The sequence below is a fragment of the Haliotis rufescens genome, unplaced genomic scaffold (assembly GCF_023055435.1).
Source record: "Haliotis rufescens isolate VD_foot unplaced genomic scaffold, xgHalRufe1.0.p SCAF_1, whole genome shotgun sequence".
NCBI lineage: Eukaryota > Metazoa > Mollusca > Gastropoda > Lepetellida > Haliotidae > Haliotis > Haliotis rufescens.
In genome coordinates, this window is record NW_025963779.1 from 63,039,423 (window position 1) to 63,060,054 (window position 20,632).

At 41.7% G+C, this 20,632-nt stretch overlaps 2 protein-coding genes across 4 annotated transcripts in view; both read right to left on the bottom strand.

Annotated features, from left to right (window-relative positions):
- Positions 1-2,440, bottom strand: part of LOC124112567 (retinaldehyde-binding protein 1-like) — an 8,180-nt gene extending 5,740 nt beyond the window's left edge. The window contains exon 1 of one of the 3 annotated variants that reach the window (XM_046472728.2): positions 2,315-2,440. The gene's annotated coding sequence lies outside the window, so the exon portion shown is untranslated. The other 2 variants (XM_046472729.2, XM_046472727.2) reach the window with 2 other exon arrangements.
- Positions 2,441-19,171: 16,731 nt separating this feature from the next.
- Positions 19,172-20,203, bottom strand: LOC124112588 (somatostatin receptor type 3-like). Its single transcript, XM_046472754.2, has one exon. It carries the CDS (start codon positions 20,201-20,203, stop codon positions 19,172-19,174), a length of 1,032 nt encoding a protein of 343 aa, XP_046328710.2.
- Between the last annotated feature and the right edge of the window lie 429 nt (positions 20,204-20,632).

A 20,632-nucleotide genomic window follows, 5' to 3' on the forward strand; every position in this document is an offset into this window, starting at 1 on the left:
GTGAGTTGGGTTTAACGCCGCTTTTAACAATATTCCAGTTATATCGCGGCGTGTCAGCTTAATGTGGGAGGAAAGCCCGAAGTGATGCAGGTCTGTCTGAGACGTTTACCTCTTCGGTGAAACCCACGAGCACGGGTATGGTGCTGACAAACCTAGAAACATAATCGGGGGGAACCGGGATTCGAACCCACAATCATAGGTTTCTGGCGTGCCTAAGGGACCCAACTCTGCACAGCGAATCGCGGCGCCTTAGACGACTGGGCCACCCGTGCCCCCTGAACTTAAGATCCTGCAACACCCAGAAACCGGCATGACCAAAACTAGAAAGCAGAAATACAGTCTCCTTGACAACAGCCTTGAAAACAGATATTCTAGATGATGACATTGGGCTTCTGTTTCATCTAGATGCTGCCTCCCATACATATGTCCCCGAGTGGCCTATGAGTGGCATGTGCTTTATGTATCTGAGAACAATTATAAATTTGATATATAAAATAAATAAATTACTATATAAAATAAAAATAATTGTATTACTTTTCATACAAACTATGTCTGGTGTCTGCAGTTGTCAGGAGATGAAACAGACTATACTACAATCCCCATTGTTCAACCAATTAACACCTGTGTCACAACTGACTGCATTAGAGCTCAATGGGAGATTTTGAGCTAACTGGAAACTAACCGTGGCTCCTTTTCGCAATAGTTTCGTATCAAATGTCTACTATGGATCATTTAACAATCAGCACATTAATAGTGATAATCATAAACATGAACTGCGGGGCACTGAAAGGGTATCGATTTTTTGTAAGTAATTGAAATAACTGTTGTTAAATTTGATTGTGCCTAAGGAAGAGAATTTATGGATGTAAACTTCTTCATTATGAGGAACACAACATGTCTGTTTAACCATCATTCGTTCCTACAACAGCTTGTAACCTATGGCTGGGGCATGCTGCGTAAAAAGAGAATCGGTTCAAATCTGGTTAAGAAATGAATTTGCAACCACATGACCCCTACCATGTTTGAAATGTAAATTTGGGCCGAAGAAAGCAAATTTATTGATTTTCAAAGATAAGATATCTAAGATACCCATCAACAATTGTGCTTCATGCGATTTTTGTAAAGTTTTAAAACAAATATTAGTTTTTAAAAATATAAAAAACATGTAGAAGTACAGTTCATTTTTGGGATATAATATTGCTTACTTATGATATATAAACCATATGATAAAATCAACCGAGAGGTACAGTTTCGTGTGCGCTTCGGGTTACAACGTCAAAGTGTCCACAGCTAATAGCAGTTCCCCTGTGATTCATTACATGAGAGTGGTCTGTGCCAGTGGGTATGAGATGAAATCTCCGTCCGTCAATGATCAACGCGTAACAGGAGTGTGATGTTCTAATTGCAGTACCTCGAGAGCCTGAACTGGTGTTCGTGTTTGTTAAGGACAACATGACACTGACACTCGTAGTGTCCATGAGACAGGTTCCTTGACGTTCAGCTCAAAAATCAATACAAATCTCTGTATAACTACGATAGCCTCTGGTCGTCCACAATACAACATTATACCTCAGTCGCTTGGTTGAAACATTCCCGAGTATTTGTCAACATGATTCAGAATCCTATGAGAAAATAAATAATATCATCATACCAAAGTCTAACTGTCAAACCCTATTATCCTTTCAATTTGTATACATCGTCTTTTGATGATATTATGGTAAATCAGCGATATGTCGTCATCGTTGTTGTATGACGATATTTTCATTATGCTACACATTAATGTGTTTACAGTAAAACTGACACGTAAATTAGAAGAGGGTACTCACTGCGAATCACAACCACCACCGCCACACAGCTTGTTCCCAATGTGACAGATGTAGGAAGAGGACCCCAGAATATATTCAGTTATATATGCATGTTCCGGGCAAATCAGACTAATCAGAGGCCCGATGATGAGGATATGTAAGTTCACCGTCACCAAATAGGTGATAATTATGTCTGCTTGTATTTTTGCCGAGCCACTAACCTTGACGGGATTACATCTTTTATCCAGAGTAAGGGCTGGTGTGAGGCTATCCGGGGCCCTGGTGTGAGTTCAGCTATAATGAGAGGGACATTGTGTCGCTGTTTACGTCCAGTTGTACGATTGGTATGTTTGAAATGACGGGATTAGCTGCAGGAAACAGCGGGAGGAACTCGTGCCCTGCAGAAGCTGGTGTCAAACACATACGTCATGTCTACACGCCAACTATGGTCTGTGTAGTGACAGTGTAAAGTGAGTGTGGAGACATTTCTGACGTTATCAGATGTGTACCTGCGGTAACGTACATCCCAGGAGATGCAGGCTGAAGCCAGTCCCCAGCTGCAACATCCTCGCCCCGGCTGTACAGAGCGACATCAGCGCTACAGATGTCCTGTCAGTGTGAGAGAATGACTCATCGGCGGGAACGTTTCAAAGCGAGAAGTGGAAATAACAACAACTGTATTGTGTAGTGGCAGCAGTAACATCAGCAACCGTATTGTGTAGTAACAGCAGTAACATCAGCAGCCGTATTGTGTAGTAGCATGAGTAACATCAGCAGCCGTATTGTGTGGTGGCAGCAGTAACATCAGCAACCGTATTGTGTAGTAACAGCAGTAACATCAGCAGCCGTATTGTGTAGTAGCATTAGTAACATCAGCAGCCGTATTGTGTGGTGGCAGCAGTAACATCAGCAACCGTATTGTGTAGTAACAGCAGTAACATCAGCAGCCGTATTGTGTAGTAGCATTAGTAACATCAGCAGCCGTATTGTGTGGTGGCAGCAGTAACATCAGCAACCGTATTGTGTTGAAACAGCAGTAACATCAGCAGCCGTATTGTGTAGTGGCAGCAGTAACATCAGCAACCGTATTGTGTAGTGGCATTAGTAACATCAGCAGCCGTATTGTGTGGTGGCAGCAGTAACATCAGCAACCGTATTGTGTAGTGGCATTAATAACATCAGCAGCCGTATTGTGTGGTGGCAGCAGTAACATCAGCAACCGTATTGTGTAGTAGCAGTAGTAACATCAGCAGCCGTATTGTGTGGTGACAGCAGTAACATCAGCAACCGTATTGTGTAGTGGCATTAGTAACATCAGCAGCCGTATTGTGTGGTGGCAGCAGTAACATCAGCAACCGTATTGTGTAGTGGCAGTAGTAACATCAGCAGCCGTATTGTGTGGTGGCAGCAGTAACATCAGCAACCGTATTGTGTAGTGGCATTAGTAACATCAGCAGCCGTATTGTGTGGTGGCAGCAGTAACATCATCAACCGTATTGTGTAGTAGCAGTAGTAACATCATCAGCCGTATTGTGTGGTGGCATTAGTAACATCAGCAACCGTATTGTGTAGTGGCATTAGTAACATCAGCAGCCGTATTATGTAGTAACATCAGCAGCCGTATTGTGTGGTGGCAGCAGTAACATCATCAACCGTATTGTGTAGTAACAGCAGTAACATAAGCAACCGTATTGTGTAGTGGCAGCAGTAACATCAGCAGACGTATTGTGTAGTAGCAGTATGACATCAGCAACCGTATTGTGTAGTAACAGCAGTAACATCAGCAACCGTATTGTGTAGTGGCAGCAGCAGTAGCATTTCGAAAAGAATGAACGTGCAAATGGGAAAAAGCCATGGACGATTTACCACTTTGAATATTATTAATATTACGACGTTTTCAACACAAGAACACTCGGATTGTGCTGGCAGACCAAGGATCATAGGCAGATCGGAGTATTTTACCCAGCCAACCATATTGTGTAGTAGCACCAGTAACATCAGCAACCCTATTTTGTAGTAGCAGCAGTTGCATCCACAACCGAATTTTGTAGTTGCACCAGTAACATCAGCAACCGTATTTCGTAGTTGCAGTAGCAACACCAGCAACCGTATTTTGTAATAATAGCAGTAGCATCCACAACCGTATTTTATAGTTGCACCAGTAACATCAGCAACCGTATTTTGTAGTAGCAGCAGTTGCATCCACAACCGTATTTTGTAGTTGCACCAGTAGCATCAGCAACCGTATTTCGTAGTTGCAGCAGCAACATCAGCAACCGTATTTCGTAGTAGCACCAGTAACATCCGCAACCGTATTTTGTAGTAGCAGCAGGGGCATCCACAACTTTATTTTGTAGTAGCAGCAGTAGCATCCGCAACCGTATCTTGTAATAGTAGCAGTAGCATCAGCAACCGTATTGTGTCGTAGCACCAGTAACATCCGCAACCGTATCTTGTAATAGTAGCAGTAGCATCCACAACCGCATTGTGTCGTAGCACCAGTAACATCCGCAACCATATCTTGTAATAGTAGCAGTAGCATCCACAACCGCATTGTGTCGTAGCACCAGTAACATCCGCAACCGGATCCTACCATGACTAAATAAAACTCTTTGTTGTTGGAAAATATATTGAGTGAAGCGGCATGGATTGAGTGGGTTATCGGTCAGAATTTACAGAATCACCGACAACAGCCTTTACACAAAATATGGCGCTCTATATGCTCAAGCAACATTGTTTTCGAACTTATGACATGCGCTGAAAGCATGTAGCAAGCCAACGTCGTAAGTTAACATGAGGTGGGCGTCCTAAAGAAAACCATGAATCAAGCCTTGCCCAGGTCTCGTTCTACACCGCGCGTCAGTATTGTGACGCCATATCGCTCTTTGTACGCAAAGGATAATACGTCCCAGTCGTACAAAGAAAAGCGCCAAACAGCAAGTTCTCTGTTGTCCTCAAAACGTGAAATACATTCTCTTTACAGATTTCTATGGTGTTTTCTGCATAAAAATATTGCCACACATCCTTTGAATATCGTTGTAACCGCAGCTGTGCATTTTCTAGCATATAACTGAACATATAAAGTATTTATATTCCTAGCGACAATGACTATAAAAGGAGTACTATTCTAACAATATTAGCTTCCGCGGTGATACGGACGTCAAATCGTCTGTTTCAATCAGAGGGGGCTTATTGTGATTTGATACTTCTAATTGACCAATCAAAATCGATTATTTTCTAAATTCGGTTGTTGAGTTAGTAGTAACAACAGTTGGAGGAGTATGGGTGTGCTGGCAGGCATGGCAATAGTGTTCACATGTAATACAACGGAGTAGGTACTGCACGTGGCAGAGGATGGCCCACAAGTAGAAGCAGTCACGAAATGGCACCGTGTGCAGTCAACACACTGCCGCCATGTGCTGGTCTGATCAAGAGCATCTTGTGTGGGAGTCAACTTGGTGTGATACTGTGAAATAGGGCTTAACATCGCGTTCAGTATAATTTGTGTCATTTTGATCGGTCGAAAATGTTGTCAAGAATATAGAAAATAGTCAAGCATATTAGACGGATCAGTTCCTGGGCCCCGTTCCACAAAGCGATCTTAGTGCTAATATGATCGTAACTCCCATCTTTAACCTAGGCTTACGACAATCATAGCACTAAGATCGCTTTGTGGAATGGGCCCCTGGAGATTAACAATGATCTCAAAACAGAGCAGCCCAAGTTAGGGGTGTAAAGATAGGTATGGTAGCAGACACTCATTAAGTGTTAAGGGTAGTATTTAGACGAAATATTTCTCCATCCATGAGAGAGTTTTTTTAAACCGTGCGTTACCACATGATTTGTATGTATTATATATCCAGTGATTAAAATTAGTTATTGATACATAGCATGTGAAATCAAAGCTTTGAACTGTTTGGCGTTTAATACCACCTGAGAACACCTTACAAACGGAACTGTAGGTAAGAAATATGTAACACACAGATGTTTATTAGTCAGTCTTAAGAATGATTACAGGACATAATTTGGTAAAATCATTATTATTTATTAGTCAATAGTAGTGATGTGAAATGTGATTTCACTTCAAGTTCAAAATTATTTCACTTATATCGCGAGGTGCCTGCACGTGTGTGTGTGTGTGTGTGTGTGTGTGTGTGTGTGTGTGTGTGTGGGAGGGGGGGGGGTTATTTTGGCATAGTGCTTTTGTGGCCGAGTGGTGATGTGCATTTGTTAAAATTGCTGAAAAACATATTGGGTGTAAAAAGTTGTATTTTTTAATTATAAAAGATATAGATTGCAATTACAATATTACGATATATACAAAATTGTATGAATATATTGGGTCATCAATAACACCAATTCACTATTGTCTTACACCCCTAACAAAATAAATAAGTAGATCCCAAAAGGCCACCATGCCTACCCACCGACACCGATTCGGACAAGGGAAGATCAGGGTTAGAATAGGTCTTCAGCAAAATGATTTATATTGTAAGGAAGGGACAAACCCGTTAAAATCCGGGTTATGATGGGTCTTCAGAAACCATGCTTGCCGTAAAAGGTGACTGTGCTTGTCGTAAGATGCGACTTACGGGATTGGGCATCTTCCCGAGGCAAGAGCGTTACCTGACTTTAAAAGTCCAGTTTCCACCCTTGCCGAACTAGACTGGAATTCCTGGGCTCGACCGTAGCGCCACCAGTGGGTATTACGAGTTATGTCCCTTCTATGCCTCTCCTATGGACCAATCAGATTCCAACTCTCGTATCACTTGCATTTGCTTCAAACAAAACTGCGGCGCCCAGTCAAGACGATCTGATCGATAATCAAGATCTATATATTGTGATAAAATGAGTCTTACATCATGAAGTGCATCAAATCACATGAGCACCTTCATTAAAAACATGAAAAGATATAGAAAATATTTGTTGACAACGACTTAACGGTGCACATGCTTTGCAAATCCTGCAGTCGACCGAACTCTGCATGACAGATTACGAACCGGATTTCGATTTCGAGCTCGATTTTGATTGGACTATGCATAGACTCGTTAGTCCAGCCAAAATGTAACTCCATAATTCCAGACTAGTTCGGCAAGGGTGGAAACTGGACTTTTATTGTCAGTTAACTCACTTGCCTCGGGAAGATGGGGATTGGGTGGTCAGTTTCGCTGAATTAGTTACTGCATGTCATCGTATCCCAATTGCGCAGACCGATGCTCAAGATGGCAATCACTGGATTGGCTGGTCCAGACTCAATTATTTACAAACTGCCGTCATATAGCTTGAATATCTCTGAGTGCGGCGTTAAACAACAAACAAATAAACAATCAAACCGATTTGACCGTTTGGAAAGGAATGCATTCCAGCGTGTTTCGACCGACTTCATTCTATGTAGTCGATCAACCAGGGTGTAACAAAGGGAGTAACACCTATATAAAACTTCCGGACTGCTTCACTATGTTATGGTCTCTGAGTTTGTTTTGTTGGCATGCTCTTCAGTTTTTTTGGCCGTCATTTATAGTTTGCCTCTAAGCACTGCTCAACACCTCCCAGTGTTGCATACTTTCGCTCTTCAGCGCTGTGCCACAGCGAGATGTATAGCCCAGCGGTGGACTGTTTCCGCCTCGACCAAGGTAGGACTTGAGCGATGCTATTTGACATTCGTATAACCAGTTGCATTAATCAGAGACCAAATAATCTATTATATGGTCTCTGCATTAATGAAGATCCACAGTTACGGCCAAGAGAAGCTTTAACTGGTAATTTACAATCAACAGATTACGTCACGCCAATGCCAGACTGGTCTTAACAATGTGTCTAACAGTTAGCAGAGAGGCCTTATCTGGCTGCGCATCTTGTGCAATACGCGTTATTATGTGCCTGAAAGAAATGCCATTGAATTTGGAGGTGTTGGGGTAGCCTAGTGGTAAAAGCATTCACCCATCACGCCGGTGTTCCGGTTTCGCTTCCCCACATGTGTACAATGTGTGAGGCCCATTTTCGGCGTCCAATGCCATGATAGTGTTGGAATATTGCTAAAAAAGCGACATAAAACCATATTCACTCACTCACACTCATTGAATTAGGAACTACATTTGAATACACTGAACACAAAAGGTGTATATCAGGTGCCGTAATGTCTATTTTGGATAAAATTGACTGTTTCACATTTGGTCTTTTGATCTAATGTGGGAGTCGTAGATAGTAGTACAGGAATTCACGAATATGCGCTACTGAGTGGTGACAATATTATCATATCATGTCAAACTAACAGTGTGGATGTAAATATATGCATAGGACAACAAAGGAAAGACGAAGAGACAATGGCGTTTCCCAGGACATGGAGCTTCTGGACGTGATTAACGCGGGAATAATCGATGAAGGCTAATGTCATAATGTTCAGTAATTGATTGCTGCATTGGACAATGGCACAATTGATCGTTACACGCATGGATAACAGCATGCGTAACAGCCCAGATTTCCTTAACGATATTTAGCTAAAGACTGTACAGATGTGAAGCAGTCCACAAGTTGGTGAGGTGAAATGGGGTTTAACGTCGCGTCCAAGATTATTGCACTTATATAGCGACGTGCATGCACGTGTGTGTGTGGCTGCTTGTACTAGTCCGGACTGATGCCGATTTATAGTGCTAGCTCACTGAGCTACCATGCCGCAGTTAAACTTGAATACCCCACTCAGACACAGTATACTGACTCCGAGCCGACCAGTCCTTGTTTTAGCCCCTTAATGCCGAGCGCCAGACAGGGTAACAACAATTACCATCTTTTAACGTATTTTGGTATGACGCGGTCGGGGATCGAACCCCGGACCTTCCGCTCTCCGGGCGGACGCTCTACCACAAGACCACGGAGGCGGTCAGTCCACAAGTTATAATTCATAAACTATGTATAAGTTATAAAAACAAAACGTTATGTTGTGACCATACGTGGTTTAAACGCCGAGCACAGAAAGGTATAGTTTTTCAGAAGTAATACATTTTCAGACTTTTTATGGGCAATAATTTTGTATCGTATCTCATTGGGTTTCTCTGGGTGACTATTTGACATTTAGACACATAACGACAATGGACACAATACTAATTAGTCTATATTTATTGATCTGTCTACATCTTATAATAACGGGCATTGTCCCCGCTCGAGGACCAGTATATCATTAAAAGTGCGTTAGTACTGCGGAAACATAAGATCGTTAACTGAGACTAACGAGACAACAGGCCGGGGCGAGATCGTGATTCCCACAGACGTCACGACGCTGAAAACACTACCGTTCAAAACAATGTTACCTCGATCCTGGCGGATCTCAGAACGGGCGTAATCATGGGAACGTTTGTCTTTGCAGTTACAGTCAAACCAAACGTCGCCTCGTTACTACCATGGCAGGAATGGTTTGATTATATTTACTTTATGGTATATAGAATGCATATCATTGTTTAAAACAATGAACATGAATGTTCAACTATATCAAAACGTGGAATCCACTCTCTTCATATATCGTTTCATTTCATTTAAACATATATCTCGTATATGACGTTTATTATCCCGGTTATGCGAAAATATCGGGCGCAAACACAAAAGGCAACCCAGGTTTATCTGTCAGCGAGCAATAGATTCATCCATCGCGGTAACCATGTGCCAGAACTTAACTCACTGCTGTCGCCTATATGACGTTTATTATCCCGGTTATGCGAAAATATCGGGCGCAAACACAAAAGGCAACCCAGGTTTATCTGTCAGCGAGCAATAGATTCTTCCATCGCGGTAACCATGTGCCAGAACATAACTTACTGCTGTCGCACTACACCAGCCATGTATGCGCCAATCTACGTGGTAAGACTTTAACGTGAGGCTTTACGGAGCCGACAGCCTCCGTGGTCTAGTGGTAGAGCGTCCGCCCGGAAAGCGGAAGGTCGGGGATTCGATCCCCGGACGCGTCATACCGAAATACGTTAGAAGGTACGTACTTGTTGTAAACCTGCCTGTCGCTCGGTATTAATGGGCTTAAATGAGGATTGGTCGGCTCGGAGTCAGTATACTGTATCTGAGTGGGGTATTCATGTTAAACTGCGGCGTGGTATCTCAGTGAGCTAGCACTATAAAATCGGCACTAGTCCGGATAGTATGAGCAGCGACACACACACACATATAGACACACACAGACACACACACATACAATCTTGAATGTGACGTTAAGCCCCATTTCACCTCACCTAACCTCAACTCACCTCACCTCACCTCACCTCACCTCACCTCACCTGTAACATTCAGATTAAGTTAGAAAGCATTACAACTAAATTTACCTTTACTTTAAAACAACATTCAGGTAAATTTTGAAACTAATAGACCTTTCAGAATTTTGAAAAGTGTAAAATTTCGTTAAATTGTGTACATAAATGAGAACTCTAAAATATGCATACATTGTATGCAAGACTAGCACTATAAAATCAGCATTAGTCCGGACTAGAACAAGCAGCCACAGACACGTGCATGCACATCGCTTCATAAGTGCAATAATCTTTGACGCGACGTTAAACCCCATTTCACCTGGCTTAACCTTCACAGAGCCTGATATACGTCTACGCACAACGCCGTGACGTCAGGAATTAAGGCGGTGTTTCTAAATTGAACCGATAGTGTCTTTTTAGGGTGTGTGAAATATAGCCCCTAGTAAAAACCCATCATGTCCTTGTTCGTCCAGAGGATAACAAAGAATGACATATGTTAGAATTGGTCTTCAGCCACCATGCTTGACGACTGACGGCTAGGGAGTCAGGCTTGCGGACATGGTTGAGGCATTGCATCGTATCCCTATTGTGTAGATCAATGCTCATGATGTCAATCACTGGATTGCGTGATCCAAGCTCTTTTCACAACAAACCGCCGTCATATAGCTGCAATATTGATGAATGCGGCATTAAACAACAAACAATAATTAGTAAAAATGAAGTACCCATAAAATCTTTCACAGATGCATTTATTCAAGTGTCCTTTTTGTAATGTGACCTGGTTGTTTCTATTCGTCCTTACATCTATACATGTGACGTGTCAATATTGGTTGGTGACAGAAGACCCCACCTCACATCGGGCGTTCTCCCTACACGAATCACCGGTGCAATCAGTTCCATATAATCAAATCGGCGTTAACCCCGACTTATGTTCCAAACCTTGCAGGAGGCACGGGTGGCCCAGTCGTCAAAGACGCCGCGATTCGCTGTGCAGAGTTGCGTCCCTTGGGCACGCCAGAAACCTATGATTGTGGGTTCGAATCCCGTTTTGCTCCGATTATGTTTCTAGGTTTGTCAGCACCATACCCGTGCTCGTGGGTTTCACCGAAGTGGTAAACGTCTGAGACCTGCATCACTTCGGGCTTTCCTCCCACATTAAGCTGACACGCCGCGATATAACTGGAATATTGTTAAAAGCGGCGTTAAACCCAACTCACTCACTCACTCACTCAAACCTTGCAATTAACCCTTACCTTCAGTAGCTGTTGAATGCGGAGGTGTAATTTTCTGACCCAGTGGTGTGCACAGCGTTACAAAACATGACACAACCTTATGACATTATGTTGTTCGAACTGGTGTCAAAGGTTTTGTGGTAAACATGGGGAGGATACACAAAAGTGATGCAATTCCCTAGTTTGACTTGTACCATATGTTCCCGTGTTTCTTTCAGTTGAACAATTGACTTGCCTTTAAATGTGTTTGTGACGGGTGCTACCGGTTGGGCAGGACCTTTTTCCTAACACCTGGTATTTGACAGTGACTAATAAACACATGCTCGGGATCATGCTTATATTGTCGGAATCGTACAATCGACTCTGCAGAGATTTCTTATGAATGTGGAAGGGGTTACCGACCGCCGTGATATAGCTCGAACACTACTGACTGCGGCCTAAAACAGTATTCCCAGTTTCATTCATACAGACGACTGTCACTCAAGGCCGACCTGCACCTGCATATCAGTTGTAACGGAAACTTTCCGATTGTGTTTTTGTTAGCGGCTATTGTTGACTGATTCCTGGATTATCTCCCATGTGATGAACAATAATGTCGTAACTGCTTTCGGGTGTCAAGTGCGACCCTACTACAGTTACTAAAAGTATTGTCGTTCCTGGTCATCAGTTAAGCCATGACTGTGAATTCATACTCGCATAATAAAGAAACGCAACACCAGCTTTATACTCACATACATGTAACTGTACTTACTCTCAGTCCATCTATCAATACACGACAGGATCAGACCGGCCAGGCTCGTCACTAGCTGGGGAGAACTTAGATCGATCGGGATTCGACTCGATCGATTGCAAACCGCGCTCTCATCTCTTAATGTTGAAGGTATCATTTTATAGTGTTCGGGCCTGGCCTGTCTTTGACACATGTCACAATACCTCATTTTCAATCGTTAAAAGTTGGATATGACCATGAACTCATGTGTGTCGCAATCGGAAAAATACAGAAGCCTACGTGCCAGATTGATCATCTCTCTATTGATTTTGTGACTCACTCCGGATGCTACAAATGAAAAGTATCTTACCTCTCTGCTTGTTTCATTAACTAATCGACCAAAACATGGAACCAATCCAATGATAAATATGAAATGTCCAGAATACTCTTGTGATAAATGTGAAATATCTTTTATCTATTAATTCCTTTCGATCAAAAAAATTTCTGTCACAAACTTTGTATATCTAATGCAACTATAGCTATAATCATTGCAGCTATAACGGTTTAATTTGTTAACATTTTCTAATGTTTTTGAGACGCAGTTTAACCTTATAACAACAATCAGTACATCGTCGGATACATGTGCGTGAGTAAATGAGTGTGTGAGTTGGGCTTAACGCCGCTTTTAACAGTATTCCAGTTATATCGCGGGTGAGGTGAGGTGCGGTGCGGTGCGGTGCGGTGCGGTGCGGTGCGATGAGCTGAGGTGCGGTGCGGTGAGGTGAGGTGAGGTGAGGTGAGGTGAGGTGAGGTGAAGTGTCATCACACTCATACATTGTTGCAGTCAGAAATATTCCTTCTATATCATGGCTGTAATGATCGAGTCTGAACCATGTGCTCATATAACACTGACTGAAGCCATGTCACGATGATACGCAAACAGCCAAGCCTGATACGTGTTACGTTTTCTTCGACTGTTAAGACAGGAGTTGCTGGATTTCCAATTCAAACACGTCGATACTGGCATCTGGCATACTTTTCTTTTTCAGAAGACTGTTACGTGCCGATTCCCGAATCGAAACAATAGCTTAACCCAGAAATATGTACCTGAAAGAACCTAGTGTACACAACAGAGTGTTACTACAATATTCAATGGCAATAAATAATATGATGGCAGTGACCAATAAATATCATTTGAACCAAATGATGTCCCATGATCATTCTTAATTTATATACTCATATCTTCTTCACTGGGAATCTTACCACACCACACCACACCACACCACACCACACCACACCTGACCTTCATCATGAAGAATGTTCAAAATGTTTCCTCAGGTGGTGACGTGCCACTTGATGCACAGGGGTCAGACAGCGTCCAAATTAAGCAGTGACTTTTCATTTGGATGCTGATTGTACACATGACTGCCACTCCTGATGAATGTTATCTGCAAGTCTATGTTGAAATTCAGAGATAAATTTTATTACCTACGTTTTGAGTACCAACATTTATTACTATTACAGCAAACCTAGGTTAAATCGGAAACAATGTTTAGACATGAATGCATCTTCTGTGTGAAGAAATATTTCGTCTATAAATACCCCCTGCGGAGATGTACTAGAGTAGACGACATTCAGTGATGAAGACCTTGCAGAAGAATGGACATTCAGTCGTAGAACTCTTGCAGACGAATGGACATTTGGCCGCCGAAACTTTGTAGAAAAATGATTATTCAGTGTCGGAGATCTTGCAGAAGAAAGAACATTCAGTGACGGAGATGGTGCAGAAGAATAAAAATACAGGTGAGGAAATCTTGCAGAAAAATGGACATTGAGAAGTTGAGACGTTGCAGATGAAAGGACACTTAATGGTAGACTTGTGTTGGAGGTGTTGGCAGGCAATCACTCTGAGACGTAGAGTTGTGAATATGGTCGGTGATGATCTCATTGGCACGCACATCAGGTTGAGAGGACGAGGTAGAGTCCGGGTCAGCCGCACCACAGAACAGAGACCGAACCTCATACCTGAACCTTCTGGTGGTGAAACCATCAATAAAAGGATTCACCACACAGTTGATAAAAGGTAAATGACTCACGACATCAAATATCTGAAGTTTTGACACCATTAGATGTGTTTGTTTTGACGTTAGACTGAAATTTATTGCACAAATAACCCTTCGCATAACACAAAGTATATAAATTACAGTCAGGCTGAAACATGTGATTGTGATTCTGAATGTTTGTTTGTGATTTATGGACATTTGCTTAAGGGAATGTTTTCTTAAGTGGCAAACAATAAACGCATACAGTACGATAAGGGATATACCTACCTAACTATACCTACAAGCAACAAACACATCCAGGATGAAAATGGTAGAGATAGTTTCATACGTTTACTTTCATCAGTAAAATCACACAGTTGCACTTCCACAAGGCCAGTGTGGTTCAAGACTAATAATTTAAGGCTCGTCACAATGAGAACAATCGGAACACCTGTCAGGAGACAGAAGATGACACAACCAAATGTCAAGTTTTTCGCCAGAGACTCAGTGATCTGAGGACGTTGTTGGCGACAAACCTTCTTAAATCTCTGAACAGCGATTAAAACGTACAGGCTGCATGTTGTCGCGATGTTGAAGTATTCGAACCATGAGTTACACTTGCACATGAAGGAGGTATTTGTGATAGGTAACAGTTTTTGTAGCAGAAAGGCAGATATCCCAATGCAACTGAAGAAGTCTAGGGTTGCTAGGGTTTTGATGATGAAACCAAAAATGTTAATTCGGATGCACTTGGTCTAGACGAAGAAGACGAGTCTGTTTCCGGGGATCCCCACAAACATCACCAGCACACAGAAAAAGATGATTGAAGGGTGAAGTTTGAGTCTATCCCAGGAAGTGAGTGGGTAGATAATGGTGGTGTTATTTATGGCCACCCTGTGAGGCAAATACAAATTGATCGACAGATACAAACTTTTGTCATGTTAAAATTTTTCTAGTGATGTTATCTTATTGTTTTGACAGGATCTTTTTTCTTAAAATAACCTCTTAGCAGGAGGTTTTTACGCAATAGCCCTCTGTCCCAGAGATACTCTGTATAGGTAACACATGTAAAATGGGTCTCACATGCTTGGAACGTCTCTGCTAAGACATTTAGTTTGCTATTGAACACAAGCTACATAACACACATGACAACGCTTACTTAAGATATGTGGAATGCTGTAATAAACAACAAATATTACTTATAGTTAAGTGATATATATTGCAACCTTCGTTCGTGTACCACTAGGCTGCTGAGGCGCTGATAAATCACAATGCTTTTAAGAGGTTTGTTTTCTAAGTACATGAATGCCAGTTACATTCATTTTACATTCGTTTCTTAAGGTTCATGGAAAGTGTGTTGGAAACATAACATTGTTGATAAATTACTTTTTGATGTTTTTTTCAGTTTTTCAGTAAGATAAAACACTACCCCTCAGGGTTTTATGAGATTTAAAGCCCTTGATTGGGAGGGATTTATTTATTGCTTTACAAGCGAGCAACCTACTGCAATACGACCAAACCTGCAACTGGAGATATCATGTATATTTGGGGAAATTCCAAAACACAGATGTTCTGATCTTATATTTACATAAAATATCCGACCAATCATATAAGGTGGAGAAACAAATATGATACTAGGTAGCTTCTAATCGCGTTTATTCAACATCCTGTTCACAATAAGTTTACGAGAGAAGTGTAAGAATTATTTACATAACTGCATTGCAAGGCCGTAGTTAACTTATTTTGGCAGGGGGGGGGGTGGGGGGCAAAGATTTGTATAAGTATCACTTGTCCCCAACTTGATTCAAATAAAACTGTTTTCTATACAAAATCTACCGACAAACGCGTGAAGATCTGGGTTAGAATAGGTCCTCAGCAACCCATGATTGCCTTATAAGGCGACTATGCTTGTCCTAAGAGGCGACTAATGGGATCGGGTGGTAAGGCTCGCTGACTTGGTTGATGCATGTCATCGTATCTCAGTTGCGTAGATCGATGCTCATGATGTCAATCATTGGATTGTCTGGTCCAGACTTGATTATTTTAGACCGCCGTCATATAGCTGGAATATTGCTGAGTGCGGCGGTAAACAACAATGAACATTAACAACAAATCCTCGACGGAAAATCAATACTATTCTGGCATGGTTGATAATAATCACCTCCCTTTCACTGCATGTTTTCCTTACAAGCAGAGAGAACACAATGTTAATAATAGCATACACAAGACAACACAACCATAACATTACTGATAATGATGGATCCATCTTCCTTGTATTATATATTTTACATATTTCTGACATCATCAAAGACCCGTGAAGATCCGGGGTAGGACAGGTCTTCAGCAACCCATGCTTGCCGTAAAAGGCAACTATTCTTGTCGTAAAAGGCGACTAACGGGATCGGGTGGTCAGGCTCGCTGACTTGGTTGATGCATGTCATCGATCCCAATTGCGTGGATCGATGCTCATGATATTAATCACTGGATTGTCTGGTCCAGACTCGATTATTTGCAGACCGCTGTTATAAAGCTGGAATATGGATGAGTGCAGCGTTAAACAACAAACCAATCAACCAAACAACCATCATCATCAAAACCCGTTTTCAATAATTGCACTCATTATCCAAAGTCGTTCCGATTCAGTGTTGCTGCATGACAATGTCAGTATGCACTTTTTAATATTTACTAGAAACATCACATAGATCAAATTATGGATACCCTAAGCAAACTTCAGACGTTTCTGTTTTATGTGTTTGCGAACTTTGATTAAGAAATTGCACTGCCAACTTTTTGTCACACTTTTAGAACCTCTGCATACCTAAAGATGTGTTGTTTGTAAATACTAATGCTTATCTATATTTCAATTGCGCATGACGATGGATAAGCGTCTCTTCAGCCTTCACCAGCTGACGTCGTCACGATTGGAGTTCTTTCTGTTTGCTTTCTAACTCAGTTAAATGTCAATAAATAGTTTTAACATATCTGCATCGGCTGTCTGAGTATCTATGAATATACAACGACACAACCCGTTCCATATCCGATAGAAATCTCTGCATAAAGCAGAGATGATTGTACACTTCCGACTATATCATGAGCATGTGTTTATGAATCACTATCAGAAAGTAATGATACCAGGTGTTCGCGAAAAGGTGAGCGTATCCCGCCCAACCGGTGGCACCCGTCACAAACACATGCAAAGGCAAGTCAATTGTTCACCTGAAAAAAACATGGGAACTTATGGTAAAAGTCAAAATAAGGAATTGCATCGGACATCATTTTTGTCACTGAAGCGTCAAATTTGGAAATGTCCCCACGTGTCTACCATAAAACTTTTTGAAAGCTTTACTGAAGCCATGAAGCTCGATCAAACAACTTCTGAACAAGAGTCGTATGGCGCTCTTTGAAATCTAGGTAGAAAGACCATGCTCGATTGTATCTCAAAGGTTGCGATATGTAAACACCAAAGTCTATTTATCCTTCACCGCTGAAGATATCTATGAGGAATTAATACTTTTTGGGTATGTTTTTTTCTGACAAAGCGACAAGCTGACCGTTATCTTCAAATGCGCATAGTCCGAGATGGCAGAAACGTAGGAGTTATTCCCCAGTTTGGTTGGCCTCGCCCACATGACGTACACTCCCAAAACCTTTTATGTTTGCAAATGTATGTACATGTAAATCCTGCATGATTGTCTCGTAGCCTTCACAGTGAAATGAAGACCCACAGATAGGTGAGGTGAGGTGAAATTGGGTTTAACGTCGCGTCCAAGATTATTGCACTGCGCGTGTGTCTGTGTGGCTGCTTGTACTAGTCCGGACTGATCCCGACTTATAGTGCTAGCTCACTGAGATACCATGCCGCAGTTTAACATGAATACCCCACTCAGACACAGTTATACTGACTCCGAGCCGACCAGTCCTTCGGCCCCTTAGTGCCGAGCGCCAGACAGGGTAACAACAAGTACCATCTTTTAACGTCTTTTGGTATGACGCGGCCGGGGATCGAACCGCGGACCTGCCGCTCTCCGGGCTCACGCTCTACCTCTTGACCACGGAGGCGGCCCCCCACAGATAGTGTCTGTACCAGTAACAAATAATTATAAAGATACAACCTTATCATTAATGTCACAGATGACACAGATGTATGGCATTCAATAGGATGGACCGATCTGCATGTTCAATAAACATTTCTTGTTTATAGATGTCACAATATTATTGAGGACCTGGATATTTCGGCATGCAGAATATGATTCTATCACTGCTCTGAGGAAGGAGAAGTAAAAAAATAAACTTATTTATCCATTTTCATAACTGATTCTTTGCCAACGCAAACGTCACTGCTCTGGGACAAACAGTTGTATTCTCTCAAACAAGAGCTCAACAAGGATAGGGAAGCCCAGAATACATTTTCAGGACACGTGGCATGTCTAGCGGAGACATCTGTTTATATAAAACCTGTTACGTTTTGTATATTTATATGTTCTGTTGTGTTGTTTTTGTTGGGTTTTTTTGTTTGGGAGGAGGAGGGCTTAAAACCTGACGCCCAATTATCTTAGCAAACTGTCATTGTATGTAACATTGGATGTAATTTTGTAAGTGTGTATATCAGATGTACATCACATGTCGAGTGACACACCCTCACTCATTGTAATTGTTTTAAACATAATGTTGTATTTATACGCCTTAAAGCATTTTTTCTGACTTTATAGGTTCTTGATGTAATAGGTGGTATAAATTTCGAATGCAGCTGTGCAGAATTGTTTCCCCTTGGCTTTTCCGAATCTTATGATGTATGGTTTCGAATCCAACATTACGCTGACACACTATGATATAAAACTGAAAATTTTTCCAAGAGTCGTTAAAACCCCACTCACTCAGGTGGTAACAAATTTGTCTAATATTCCTTTTTCATTCAGTCAATAAATACATTAATCTATTTTTGTAACTGATTCATCTATCCTTTATTGCAAAAATAAACTGCACAATACGATGTAAAGTTAAACCATTAGTGACGCTTAATTCACACTCAAAGGTCAAATCTAAGCCTCTAATTAACAGCGTCGTCATTCCCTATGTTCAGAGAATATGTAGATATAATACAGGGGTCTCATTTGATTACTTTTTATACAAAAGTAGATGATCAGGTTTGTGTCGATCTGAGTTCCGTCTGATCTCTTGTATCTGTAGTCACGGTTTGGTCATGGCCATATCTACCACAAAGAACAGAGAGAGCCTCATGTCGGAATCTTGTGGAGGAGAAACCGTAAATGAAGAGGTTGGCAACACAGTTGACATAGGGCAATTGGACAGCAAAATCAGACATCTGGAGCTGTGTGAATGTCCGTTGAGTACTTGTCATGGTCTTGCTGAATAACAATGCCTGGACAAGACGTGGGATAACACTCAGGACATAGATGATTGTCAGACTGAAAAACATGGCTGTAACGGCAACAGTTCTTTTATGGCGTCTTGTTGAAGGTAATGACACATTCATGTCTCGAGTATGGCGTCTCAGTTTCAAGACAATTTTGGAGTACAGCACTGTCAATGAGCTCATGATGCACACAACGAATATAAACATCCAGGTGGAGAATGCCAGGGCTATCTTCATGTCTTTAGCGGTTTCAGTGTAGTCACACGTCACACCCTTGACCAAACCGTCCTTGTTGTTCACATTCCACTTAATTTGTAACTTGCTGGCTGTCATTATGAAGACAATAGGAAGGCCAGAGACGAAGGAGAAGATGATACACACAAGCGTCACTTTCCTAGCCAGATTCATAGTTAGCTGAGATTCATGAGGATAACAGATTTTCCTAAACCGTTGGAAAGCGATCACAACGTACAGAATCCCTGTTGTGGAAGAACTGAAGTAACAGAGAAAGGTGATGTACTTACACATTTCAGAGATGTTTATATTTGGAATGACTTTCGATATCAAAGACGAAGGTATTACTCCAATGGAGGTGATGAGATCAAGAACTGCTAATGTTTTGATGAAGAAACCAAAAATGGCGAGGTTGATTTTCTTGGTGTAGATGTAAAGGATGAAACCGTTTCCTGGGATCCCAACAAACACCAACAGCACACAGAAGAAGGCGATGATGGGATGAAGCTTAATCCCTTCCAAGATGCTGATGGGGATAAGGGGCAGACTCGCTGTGTTGTTCATTGTTACCTGGAAATACATGTTTGTTTATGGACGGTGGAAGCACTACAATGACATTTGCAACTATACAAAGCTTAGACACTGATCAACCCCTTTTCCACCTGCATTACATCAGGGTATAGATACACAGATTCAAATTATTGACGATATATCACCAGACAAGGCCTTCTAGGGACCGACCATATGATTCTCTGGGGAGGAGGTCCTGGGATTTTGTATGGAGACAAGATAGTTGCAAAACCTGGTAAGCCTAAGCCTAAATCATTTTTTTTAGAAAGCATCTTGCATCAATAGGACACAGAAGAAGACGATGATGGGATGAAGCTTAATCCCTTCCAAGATGCTGATGGGGATATTGGGAAGACTTGTAGTAGTGTACATTGCTAGCTGAAAATACGGTGAATCATGAACATATGAGACACACCAATTTTA